At 37.7% G+C, this 13,910-nt stretch overlaps 1 protein-coding gene across 1 annotated transcript; it reads left to right on the top strand.

Annotated features, from left to right (window-relative positions):
• The first annotated feature begins 786 nt into the window (after positions 1–786).
• On the top strand, positions 787–13,155 carry LOC134310595 (peroxisomal succinyl-coenzyme A thioesterase-like). The gene is made up of 10 exons (XM_062992228.1): positions 787–982; positions 2,446–2,545; positions 2,633–2,823; positions 3,025–3,197; positions 4,243–4,362; positions 6,748–6,830; positions 9,360–9,453; positions 9,579–9,659; positions 10,963–11,104; positions 11,924–13,155. Exons 1-10 carry the CDS (start codon positions 787–789, stop codon positions 12,025–12,027), a joined length of 1,284 nt encoding a protein of 427 aa, XP_062848298.1. The 3' UTR covers positions 12,028–13,155.
• The last annotated feature ends 755 nt before the right edge of the window (positions 13,156–13,910 follow it).

The following is a 13,910-nucleotide window of genomic DNA, read 5'->3' on the forward strand; positions in this document are numbered from 1 at the left end:
TACAATTTCGCCAAACATTGTACGTGACAACAAAATACTTTATTATCACAATCAACATTTTTGTTTAGAAACAATGGAACAGTAACAAAAACAAAGTTTGCCTTAACATTAGGAAAATAAATCTTTTTTGAGGTAGAAAAGGAGAAACCACAATACAAAAATAAAATAAAAATTCTCCCCTCACTAGACATCTTTTCTAGTTCTTTCTTTCTTTGTTTCTTTTTTCAAATAGAATTGTTCTTAGGAAAAACAATAAAAAATAAGGAATTTTCTTCCTTTCAGTGCAATTCTGTTTTTTCTTAAATAAACAGCGTGTTAAAAAATATCACTCAACACAACTTAAAACAAAATCTCCTGAGGTAGAGGGCTGACAAACCACAATACAACAAAATTAACACACCACAACAAATACTGTAAACAGTTTCAAACTTATTCTGTTTTTTCTGAGGAGAGCGCTGAGTGGGCGGGTCAGGCTGAGACTACCTGCATGGCTGTTTGGCTGGCGCCGCTGAGCCACGTGACGGTGCAACAACAAAAGACAAGAGGGGGGAGGGTGCGCAGAAAAAAAAAAGCTTGAGTATCGATCTTTTTACACGAGTATTGCTCAATATCAATACCAGCGTTGGTATCGATATTATCGATATTTGGATCGATCCGCCCACCTCTATTTTGTTTCCAGTCCAGCCCTGCACCGACGTATTCACACGCAGTGAAAATAGAGCTCAGCTTACAGTTATTTGTGTTGACTTACTTGTTTTGTTTACTCGCTTGTTTCGGCAGTAGAACATGGCCAGACAGGTCGTGTCCCCCATACTTTCAGTTCATCCGCTACGTTGCCTTGTGGATGCAATGTTCGAGGTAGAGGTTAAGCATTTACCCCCTGCTCATCAGTGTACTCTGCATTCACTTATTCATTCTGAGGATGGAGACTTTTGGGAAGCTTATGGACACTACATCAGTGATGCATCAGGGACTGCCAAAGGTACTTTTTTAATGTTTTGTAAACAATGTTTATTTTCTTTAATGTCAATAAGAGCTCTAAAATTGTAATTGCCAAAAAACCTTTATTCCAGTTCCAAAAAAGTTAAGCAAAAAAGCAGTGAATATTGAACTTGTGTTTAATTGACAACAGGAGATGTATTTAATTTTTTACCTTTTTCAAATTTCATATCAAATTTATGTACATTCACAAATAGGAATCTGGAGCACTGGAGCTCGCACAATAAGTTTTTCACAACCATGTTGCCCTACTAAACCTTTTTAAAATGTTCTGTTTATTTAAGTTTTCACACACAATGACTGAACAATGGCAGAAGAGCAGTTTGAAAAGAAAAAAGAAAAACATGCATATACGAGGGATCTTCAAAAAGTTTCTGCAATTTTTTTTGCATATTTTGGTTGGAAACAGTGAGGGCGGGAGAAGGAGTAATTGGTCGTGTCTGAGAGACCGAGAGAGAGCTTATAGTCCGGATTTAGCACCATCTGATTTCCATCTTTTTGGACACTCAAAGAAGCTTTAAGGGGAAGAAGATTTTCATGTGATGATGATGTGAAAGCAGCGGTGCATCAGTGGCTAGGCGCTCAACCAAAAATGTTTTTTGCTGATGGCATTAAAAGTTGGTATGACACTGGGAAAAATGCATCGGAAGGTGACTATGTAGAAAAGTGATATAATTTGTTTTTGAAATTCTTAATAAATAGAGTTTGCGGAAAAAATGCAGAAACGTTTTGAAGAACCCTCATACGTATTAACGAATATTACTAAAATATATTGTTTAGTAATGGGTTGTCTGACATAAAGGCAAGGGGGATTTTTTTTTATTCAAAAAAAGTCCAGACTGTTTCCCAAATATTAGAAAAGCTTCTTGTGTTAGTTTGTAGTGAGCTATTTTTCGAAATAGAGAAACTGCACAATTTAACCAGTGATTATATGATGGTGGGAAAATATGTTTCCATCTGAGCAAAATTAGACACCTTGCTATGACATCAGATTGAGAGGCAGAGAGAGAGAGAAATCAACAGTTTCGCCAGAGTCTACTGAAAAAGTTTTAAGTTTATTAACCTTAATGTTCGCTTAGTTTATGAAACTTATGTGCAGCTTATGTTAAATTAAAAGAAAAAAAGCCAAAACCTTTTAACATTTTAATTAAACTGTTAGATTAAACCTAGTGCTAACGGGTATAAATACTTTTTGTAATCTCATGCAACACGTACTGCACACTCAACTCTTGTGTAAAATTTGTGGGTCATCTGTTTTTAATTACTTTATATTGCTTAATATCGATCTTTTGTAGGTCTATCAGTATTGTAAAGACTGTCTACAGATCCAATTAAGTTGAGAACATTCAAAACAAGCAAGGCATCCATTCATAGATATCTTCAGTGTCTTGTATTTTTAATCAGACCTGTGTATATCTAAGTTTACACATATTTGCTATTCTTTAGTATCTACAAATGCCAGTCTTGGTGGATCTTACAGCGGAGTTGAACCCATGGGTCTGCTCTGGAGTATGAAACCTGTTCCTGGAAGCAGACCAGGCCTCAGGTTAAACTTTTATCAATCTTTAGAAATTCTGTACTACTAAAGACATGTCCAGTAAATTAATGACTTTTCTTTATTATTACTTAAAAGATTTCGCAAAAAGGATGTCTACAAGCCGACAGATGTGAAAATATCTGTTTATGAGGGCCACCTAACTAAAGGATTCCAGGAGAAATCTCCCTTAGCCTCTGTTGTGGCAGAGCGGTGGTACACAACTCCTGGAATCAGAAGGGTTGATGTCACAGAGAAAGGATTAAAGGGGACCCTTTTCATCCCCCCAGGTACCAGTTACAGGGTTAAGTAGATATGAAACTGATGTTGATTTAGAGCTAATATTTGGTAAGATATTTATTTCTTGACCTCTTCATAGACTTATATTGTGTATCTTAATTAAATTTACCTAGAACAATTGTGTATGTTCTGTTAAATGGTATTTGTAATCTATTTGAAAAACTCTTTTTTTTTTTTTTTTTTTTTTAAAGGTCCCGGTCCTTTTCCTGGCATACTGGACCTCTGGGGTGGAGGAGGAGGAGGCCTAGTGGAGTATCGCTCTGCTCTCCTAGCCTCCCGAGGCTATGTCTCTTTTTCTTTAGACTATATTGGGAGAGTAGATACTAATGGACAACCCTACAATGTGGACAATGAATACTTTGAGGTATTTGTGATATTATACCAGGAATTGTCAACATCTTTAAGCCAGTGACCTAATTTTAACCATTTAACTTTTTTGTGAGGAGCACTTCAGTGTGATAAAAGTAACAATAGTAACAAATCAAAGGGTAATGCAATGGGTAACGCTGTTGCTTCACTGCAAAAAGGGCCTGTGTTGTTTCTGAGTGGAGTTTGCATGTTCTCCCTGTGTCCATGTTGGTCTCTTTCAGGCAGTTGTAGCCTAATGGTTAAGGTACTGGACTAGTAATCGAAAGGTCACTGGTTCAAGCCCCACCACTGCCAGGTTGCCACTGTTGGGCCCCCTGAGCAAGGCCCTTAACCTTCAATTGCTTAGACAATACACTGTTATGATAATGTAAGTCGCTTTTGATAAAAGCGTCTGCTAAATGTCGAAAATGTAAATGTTTCAAGTGCTCCGGTTTCCTCCCACAAGTCCTAAGACATGTAGTCAGGCCAACTGAAGACACTAAAAGTTGACCTAATTGTGTGTGTGTGTATGTGTGTGCCCTGTGATAGACTGGCGACCTGCCCGAGGTGTTTCCTTTCACCCAATGAGTCAGACCAACCGTGACCCTGACCAGTATAAAGCAGTGGTAAAACAGACAATGAATGAATGTTTCAGGTGCTTCGGTTTCCTCCCACAAGTCCAAAGACATGTAGTCAGGCCAATTGGAGGTACTAAAAGTTGCCCTAAGTGTGTGTGTATGTGTGTTCCCTGTGACAGACTGGCGACCTGCCCGAGGTGTTTTCTCGTTTTCACCCAATGAGTCAGACCAACCGTGACCCTGACCAGTATAAAGCAGTGGTAAAACAGACAGTGAATATATGTGGACACCTGACTATGTTATGTAAATGAGAGGTTCAAGCTAAGTTTAATAAACTTTTATGACCCCTTTTTTATCTTAGGCAACCATATGTGAACTTTCAAGGTTAAGGACAACTACGTTGTACTCTGTGTAGTAAAATTATTTATGTGTAGATAATAAAGTAATGCTAATACACAAAAACAATGTATTGTTATTTTTTAGGCTGCCTACACTGTGCTAAACCAGCACCCCCAGGTCTGCCCAGAAAGAGTTGCTGTGCTGGGTTTGTCTTTTGGTGTGTCTGTGGCCCTGGGTATGACAGCATACTCCTCAGTGATACAGGTAGACAAGCTCAGAGAATGTAAAATGTGTCTTTACATTTCATAAAACACTTGTGCTTTTTATAAATATTGTGTTGTGAACATAGTAATTGGCATCTTTCAGACCTTGCTGCATACTTGTCCACACTTAAATATATAACACAGGAAGAAGGTTATTCAAACTGTCCAGCTGGTTACATAGTTTACCAAATTTACTTGGTAAGCCAATTTAGTCAGTTAAACACAGCCAGGCCTAATAAAATATAAATCCTGTAAAATATTAATTAAATATACCTCATCTTAACCCATTAAATTCATTGACTGTACAGTTTTTACAGGAACACTATGGCATAATCTATGCACATATGACTTAGAACTTAAGACAAAAGAACTACTTGACTGTCCAGCCTGCTAAAATTCAGTGACAGAGTTCAGTGGAACTCATCCATTAAGTCACAAAATATCCCAGATAAACATCTATAGAATTGCAGACAATGGCAGTGTTTATACCTCCACAAAATAAAACAGACAAAAATGGGATGAATAAAAAATTGTCAAGGAAAAAAAAAAACATCGGGCGCCCAGGTGGCGCAGTGCAATATTCCTCTAGCACACCAGTACCGAGTTTCTGAACTTCTCGGTTTCAAACTGTGTTGCCACCGGTCGGATGGGCGCCATCTGGTGTGCATAATTGGCAGTGCCTACAGCAGATACTAATTGGCCACCGTATCTGCAGGGTGGGGGCTGGACTATGTGTGGGTGGGTGGGTGGGTTTTCATACGCTGTGTAAGGACCGATTGGCGGAAGAGACGCCTGTGCAGAATACAGGGGCGAGAAGAGGAGGGCTGTAAACGTGTCGGAAGAGGCGTGTACAGCGACGTGCTCTCCTTGGATGCAATCTGGTATCTCTCAGCAGCGGAAGACAAAATTGAGTGTGCTAAATCGAGAGGAAAATGGGGAGAAAATGCATTTAAAAAAAAAAGGAAAAAAAACCCATCTGTTTTATAGACTGACCAATCAAAATGGGATTTTTGGACATCATATATTGCCTGGCAAAATAAATGCAGCATTAATGAATAGTAAGAATACTTTACTTACCAAAGAGGTAGTTTGATGTAAGATTTTCCATAAATCCATATTCCTTACAATTCTTAATGAGAACATAATATGTTATTAGTTAAAACTGAGGTGCAATGGGATATAAAGCATTGTGAAATTTTAAGTAGGTCTAGGCCCAGTGATTCCTGACTTGAGCCCAATGAAGAAGCTCATTCCTGAAAACTTAGCAGTGTATCTGATTTAAACATGTTCTGTAAAAAGGGGTTATCTAAAATTCATCTAAAGTGATGTAAAAGACAATTATTAAATTGTGCTATTAAAGTTGTAAGTGTTGTCACTTGGTACTTTAGGGGATATCATGTTTGATAATTTAAAATCGTTATTACACTGCTTTATCTTGATTGTGGCCAGTTGGCTATTGATGTGTATTTGATTGTACTAGTTATTTTGTTAACTTAGTAATTTATGAGTGATCTTCAAAAAGTTTCCGCACTTTTATATTTCCCTTGGAAACGGTGAGGGAGGGAGGAGTAGTAATTGGTCGTGTCTGAAAGAGCTTATCGTCCGGATTGAGCCCCATCTGATTTCCACCTTTTTGGACCACTCAAAGAAGCGTTAAGTAGAGGAAGATTTTCATGTAATGATGATGTGAAAGCAGCGGTGCATCAGTGGCTACACACTCAACCAAAAACATTTTTTGCTGATGGCATTAAAATGTTAGTATGACACTGAAAAAAATTTATTAGAAAGTGACTGTGTAGAAAAGTGATGTCATTTGTTTTTGAAATTTGAAATAGAGTTTAAAAGTGCTGAAACTTTTTGAAGAACACATTGTATTCTTGGCATTAAGATTTTGTGTGGTTAATGACTGTGAGAATATACAATTCAAGCGATTCTGAGTTACGGGATATACTCAGGAGACCAACAGTGGCTGGCTTATGTATGCAAAGTTAGCTTAGAGGTTACAGTACTAGATTAGTGATCAAAAGGTCCCTGGTTCAAGCCCTATGACCGCCAAGTTGCCACTGTTGGACCACTAAACTAGGCTTTCAATTGCTTGTTTTCAGTCACAATTGTAAGTCGCTTTGGAATACTGCTAAATGCAATAATGTAAATGTGGGTTTGAACCAGTGACCAATAAAGATAATAGTAGAGTATCTTAACTGCTTAACTACCACTTGCCTGACACAATATTAATCTGCCTGCTGTAGATATACACAATTAAGACATTTTCATAGGGCTCATTTGTTTAATGTGGTGTATAAATAAAAAAGATGGATTTGTGATTGCACCAAATGGTTTATATTATGATGAAGTATATAGTAGTTTGTGACTCTCTGTCTTTCAGCCCCGGTGTGTGGTCTGTGTTAGCGGAAGCCATGTTATGCCTGTAAAGGGATCACTGGCTGATGTCTTTTCTGCAATCAAAAAGTGAGCAACAGATTATATGACCTTGTAGGCTTAATGCTTGTATAAAAATTGCAGTGGCTATTTTATTATGCACTTTTATTATGAACATTCCTAGGGTTGTATTGTTCCTTATTACTTGCCATGAACTTTACAAATATTTGACAGTTTGTTATACTGTTATACACAGGCTGTTTAAGGAGTGTTGTACACCTGTACATCTACCAGATTGCTTTATTATCCAGTCAGGCTATCATGTGGCAGCAGTGGTATGCATAAAATCATACGGATGAAGAGCTTTCGTTAATGTTCACTTCAAACATCAGAATAAGAATAAGATGTGATCAAGTGACTTGGACTGACAAACTGGTTTGAGTTTGTTGGAATCTGTTGATCTACTGGGGTTTTCGTGGACAGCAGTCTCTAGAATTTTATACAAAATTAAAAAACTAAAAACATTTTATAAAGCGGCAGTTCTGCAGCCAAAAATACCTCAATAATGAGAGAGGTCAGAGGAAAATGAACTATGCTTGTTCAAGCTTGTTCGAATAGCCTCTCTTTTTAAACATGGTGATCATAAAAACATCCCAGAACATGTCGAATCTTATGGCAGATGAGCTAAAACAGCAAAAGACTACATCTTTTGGCTAATAACAGATATTAGGGTACATCAGGTAACTGGACAGTTAAAGATTTGATAAACCTTGCCTGATGTCTGATGAATCTTAATTTCTGCTGAGACCTGCAAGTGGAAGGGTCAGTAGTATTAGCAGTTCAGGCTGGTAATTGTGATTGTGTAGTGGTGTGGAATGTTTTCTTGGTACACTTGGGGCACAAACAGCCAATCAGAGTGTTGTTGCTGACCATGTACATCCCTATATGGACACAATTTACCATCTACCAGCTATAATGGCTATTTTCAGAATAGTAATGTCACAAAGCATTAAAAATTGGTTGCATTAACATGTCAATAAATTCTGTTTACTTGATTGCCCTCACCACTCTGAGTCTCAACACATTTTGGTATGTGGTTTAAACAACTTGCAGCATAAATGTGCATCTAACAAATCTGAAGCTGTTACATTTTGCAATTATGCCAACAGGGACCAAAGTATCAATGATAAAAAGATAAGTATCAATATTCTTAGGTTTTATATAAAATGGATATAAAAAGTCTATACACACCCCTGTTACGATGCCAGGTTTTTGTGATGTAATAAATAGACAAAGATGAATATTTGTGAACTTACAATTAAATTGAAAAACAAACCGAAATCATTTAGTTGGGAATTAAAAAATACAATAATGTGATTGTATAAATATTTGTTCAGACAGCATTCAGGAGTCTACCAGCATGGCACATCTTGACTACTTGACCGAATGCTCCAAATTTGTCAGATGGCGAGGGCATCTCTTGTGTACAGCCATCTTCAGGTCACCTGTCATTTTCAATTGGATTCAAGTCTGGGCCATTCCAAAACTTTGATTTTTTAATCTGGTGAAGCCATTCTTTAACTAAACCAATTAAATGTCAGGTTCTTTTAGAGGAGCTGAACTTTATGTGGGTTTAATTAGAGTCACTAATTGATGTCAGGTGTACACACTACTACTTTTACCACTACTATTTAACATGAGTGTGATTGGTTTATTTGGAATATAGCCACACCCCCAATTATAAGATGGTGTGCACACTTATTTTATTGTTTATTTTCCCACCTAAACATTTTAATTTTTTTTTACAAACATCAACATCACAGTCAACGCACCTCTGTGTGTGTGTGCGAATGAGTGCTTTTATTAGGGATTTTATTCAGGGAGTTGAATAATTCTGAGACTGCAGTCGTTTTATAGCATTTGGGTTTAATTTGGAGAAGCTACTTATTGTATTAGTTGTTTTGAGCTATTTAAATTGTTCTTGTTTGATTTGTTTAGTGCAAACAGCATAAAGTTTGTACATTTTGCTAATAAACATACTTTGCAATGGAAGGTGAATAATTTGGATTGCAACTGTATCTGTTGCACTTGTTCTGTAGTCATGGACTTTTCTCCTGAGTGATTTTTCCTTAAATTGCCTCTTGGGTGCTTGTTCAGCCTCTCACTATTTTCTCCTGGCCAGCTTGTTCCTGGACAGTCTTTCATTTTGTTTCATACTTTCAGCTGAGTGTAGCTGCCTGGCTTGTAAGCAGATGATAAAAAAAATACACTCTGTGTATGTACGTATGCTCCTTTTAAAAGCATTTCTAAATTAGCTTCTCTTTTCCTGCATTGATTTTTCAGGCCTAACAGCCAATTGGAGACCTTTCTTCTGCTCTGACACCACTTCAGCATGTTTAGTTTACACTGGTAGAATCCATGGCATTCAATAGTGCAGACATAATGCACTAACTATGGACCGTGGACATCTATCAATGCTTGACACAGCAGGGTGTGTCATAACAATAACATAATTGTTAATGCTTGCCACTCCCATTTAGAAAACATAACTTTTTATATATGGAGATCTGCTTTTATTTGTAGCTGTATTCTCTGATTAGTAACAAACCTTTTCTTTAGAAATGTCAAGAACACTCGTTATGATGACCAAAAGAGAATCATCTGGCGAGATGTACTGCTACCAATACCAGATGACACTTCAAAGAAAGTTGAAGTAGGAATACAAGAATTATTTGCAACATTTATTTAAGTAATGCTTTATACATATCTTATTGCTTGTTGTGCCTACATGCACACAGTTATTTACATGTGGGTAATTTTTTTTTTTTTTTTTACCAGATGGGTCGTATAAAATGTCCTGTTTTATTGATTGTTGGTGAAGATGATCAGAACTGGCCAGCATCAGAGTCTGCAGAGGATGTGAGTATTGACACTATTGTTTATTTAATTTATACCACAGGTTTAGCTTGGTCAGGATTGCAGTGGGGGTCCAGTTTTCCTAGAAACACAAATAGACCACAAATTTGGCACCAATCCATCAGAGGACTTCAGCCTAGACATTGCCAATCATGTCTGTGTAGGCACCCAGCTGGCCGATAACACCTGACCTGGATTTCAGCGGCGATGAGCTGCCGCAATAGACCGCTGCACCACCTAAGTGCCTTGGCACCATAGTGTAGACTCTTGAAATATTAGATACTGGAGCCACTGGACATCTTTAGTGTTTTCTAATATACACCAATCAGCCATAACATTAAAACCACCTCATGGTTTCTACACACACTGTCCATTTTATCAGCTCCACTTACCATATAGAAGCACGCTGTAGTTCTACAATTACTGACTGTAGTACATCTGTTTCTCTACATACTTTTTTAGCCTGCTTTCACCCTGTCAGGACCCCCACAAGACCACCACAGAGCAGGTATAATTTAGGTGGTGGATGATTCTCAGCACTGCAGTGACAATGACATGGTGGTGGTGTGGTAGTGTGTGTTGTGCTGCTATGAGTGGATCAGACACAGCAGTGCTGCTGGAGTTTTTAAATACCATGTCCACTCACTGTCCACTCTATTAGACACTCCTACCTAGTTGGTCCACCTTGTAGATGTAAAGTCAGAGACGATCACTCATCTATTGCTGCTGTTTGAGTTGGTCATCTTCTAGACCTTCACCAGTGGTCACAGGACGCTGTTGGCTGGATGTTTTTGGTTGGTGGACTATTCTCAGTCCAGCAGGGACAGTGAGGTGTTTAAAACTCATTCAGCATTGCTGTGTCTTATCCACTCATACCAGCACAACACACACTAACACACCACCACCATGTCAGTGTCACTGCAGTGCTGAGAATGATCCACCACCTAAATAATACCTGCTCTGTGGTGGTCCTGTGGGGGTCCTGACCATTGAAGAACAGCATGAAATGGGGACTAACAAAGTATGTAGAGAAACAGATGGACTACAGTCAGTAATTGTAGAACTACAAAGTGCTTCTATTTGGTAAGTGAAGCTGATAAAATGGACAGTGAGGGTAGAAACAAGGAGGTGGTCATAATGTTATGTGTGATCGGTGTATACGCCAATCAGTACAATTACCTATAAAGTAAAGAAACTATAGTTTATCTAGTTTAATTGTGTTTCTTTCTACAGAATATAGCATCCATATTTTGTGTCACAGAATACTAATGTTAATTAAAATATATGTTTCTCTGTCTTATTTCAGATGAAGCAGATGATGGATAAAGCTGGAAATAGTCACCTGTTAACTATCCTCTCTTACCCTGGAGCCGGCCATCTGATTGAGCCCCCCTACAGTCCTCACACACGTTCCAGTAACTTCAAGCTGTTAGAAGTTAGACCTACAGGTAAACCTTTTACACTCCTCCTCATTGATGATTTCAGGTGTTTCAGCCACATCCATTGGTAACTGTTTAAAAACAATTTTATGTTTCCAGCTTAAACTGTGACAATAACTTGGAGAAGATTTGTTAATTTACAAAGCAAGTTCCATACAGCCATGGTCAGTGGTAGCTTATTGGGTAGAGCTGTGGGTTACCAACTGGAAGGTTATGGGTTCGAATCCTGGCCTTTGGGCTCTTGAGCAAGCTCCTTAGTAATGCCCATGACTTTAGAATAGGATGTCCAACAAGCCTGGGTTATGTTATATGGGTTAATATCAACGTTGCACTGCAAAAAATATTTATTTGACTTCCGACTCTGCTTATCGAACAGACAATCCCTGCTAGCCACGTAGCCAAATCCACTTCTTCACCCAGATTCTTTTTTTTTTTTTTGCTTTTTGCTTTTACGCTGCATATCAGCGCACAAACAACTCGTTCGCTTCTTGTTGATGTGCATTTTTGGATATGGTTTCTGTGACCAAACATAGTTTGGGAGACCAGACAGACTCGTCTGATACTCAGTTGCATAGTGTGAAAACCCCAATGACTTAAAAGACTCCAGGTTCCAAGAGATCAAGTTGTGTAGTGTGAACAGTACAGCGATCTGAACACCTTGAAAATTGTGTAGTGTGAACTTAGCATTAGTTGTCCACATACTTTCAGACATTTCTCCTGCACTGATGTTGCACAAATACTGTATTGTATTTTAATAACCCATTACAAAGGTGTTATGAATGTCATCATGAATTTTACTGTGTAATGTGGGTTGCATTTCTGTTGCAGTGGTGATGCTTTGGGGTGGACAGATGGAGCCTCATAGTCAAGCTCAGGAAGACTCTTGGCACAAAACTTTGGCTTTTCTGGAGCAGCACCTTTACAAACCTTAAGCAAACCAAATGCTCTGTAAATCACATTGCCATCTGAAGCATGTGTGTCTGTGTATATAAACACAGTGCCTTGTTAAGTATTTAACCCTCCTCTGATTTTTTGTATAAACCTATAAAGAACAATTTGTTAAAGTGGTTAAAAATAATAAATACTTCGTAGAACCACCTTTGCCTCCAGTTAAGCATCTCCTTTGGGGTCAAACTCTACCAGCTGCCTTGTCTTGTGTCTGTATCTGTTACTGTATTGAGTCAAAATCCCAAAAAGACCATTAAACAGTTACAGCTCATTCAGAACGCTGCTGCTAGAGTTTTAACTAAGACGAAGAGAACTGAGCACATCACTCCAGTTCTAAAATCTCTACACTGGCTTTCGGTTAGTTACAGAATAGAATTTAAAGTGCTGCTACTGGTCTATAAATCACTGAATGGGTTTGGCCCAGAATACATCTCAGAAATGTTTAGAGAATATAAACTCTTAGATCCATGGACTCAGGTCAGCTAGTTGAGCCCAGACTCCAAACTAAACACGGTGAAGCAGCATTTAGCTGTTGGGCTGCATATAACTGGAACAGACTGCCAGGAGATATTAGATGTTCCGCAAATGTAGAAATGTTTAAATCCAGGTTAAAAACTTTTCTTTTTTCTTGTGCCTATGATTGAGCTCGACATTTTTGCTATTACCCTATTTCTTTTAGTTTTTCATGCTCTTAATAATTCTTTTTATAGAGTATTGTACTTTCTAAATTGTAGTGTATATTTTACTATATTTTCTTTTAGTTTTCATGTTTTAATTGCTTATCTCTCGTTTTAATTTCGTATTTTCCAAATTGTAGGGTATATTTTACAATATTTTCTTTTAATTTTTCACGTTCTTAATTTTTTATCTCTCGTTTGAATTTCATATTCTCTTAATTGTAACTAAATGTTTGCAAGATGTCTTTCTGAGATTCTAGATCTCAGGAATGTTTTAATGCTTTTAATTAATTTTTTTTCCTTATGTAAAGCACTTTGAATTGCCACTGTGTATGAAAGGTGCTATACAAATAAACTTGCCTTGCCTAAACACTTAAGCTGACTTGTACCTATTTACTAACATTTTTTTTCCATTTCCAAAAAAAAAACTAAAAACACTCTGGTTCTAACAGGTTTCAGCAGATTTGTGTTCTTTGACTGTTGTTTACTAAAACTTGAGAAATGAAATGTTTACTATGGAAGCACTTCTGTAAGTCGCTCTGGATAAGAGCGTCTGCTAAATGCAGAAAATGTAAATGTAAATATCTCACTGTGGATTTCTACAGTTCCTCCAATCAGAAAACAACATAGAATGTCTAAAGTGCTTACATAAAAGACTTCATTCTATTTTTGTCATAAAATTTTGCTTAAATAAATTTAAATACCAGAGTGGAAGTCTTTTTTGTGAAACGGCGTGAATACAAGCAAGAACATTTAAAAGAAATATTTATGTTGCAGTAATGCACATTTATTGCTAAATGTATTTAAAATCATTATAACAGTTAAAAATGCTTTTGGTGTTTTTTGGGACCTCCTGTAAGCACACAATATATATTTGCAGTTAAAAAGGGGTACAGACTAAACAGGTTGTTTTGGATAACACCTGGAAACTCATGCACTGGGCAATAACACACACTGTACAGACATCAGGAGCTGTACAGAACAGCCCATCCACCTTCATGTTTTTGTGAGGTGGGAGGAACCTGGATAATGTGCATAACGCCTTACAGACAGTGAGAGAGGATTAAACTTGGGTCCTAAGAATCCCTGCTGTTGTGAACTAACCAGCAACAAGTCCAAAAGCCAGGGTCTCTCATGGTATGGGGGTTGTCTCAGTGCTCTTGGCAAAGGTCATTTACACTTCTGTGATG

This window comes from Trichomycterus rosablanca, chromosome 1 (genome assembly GCF_030014385.1).
Source record: "Trichomycterus rosablanca isolate fTriRos1 chromosome 1, fTriRos1.hap1, whole genome shotgun sequence".
NCBI classification, from domain to species: Eukaryota; Metazoa; Chordata; class Actinopteri; order Siluriformes; family Trichomycteridae; genus Trichomycterus; species Trichomycterus rosablanca.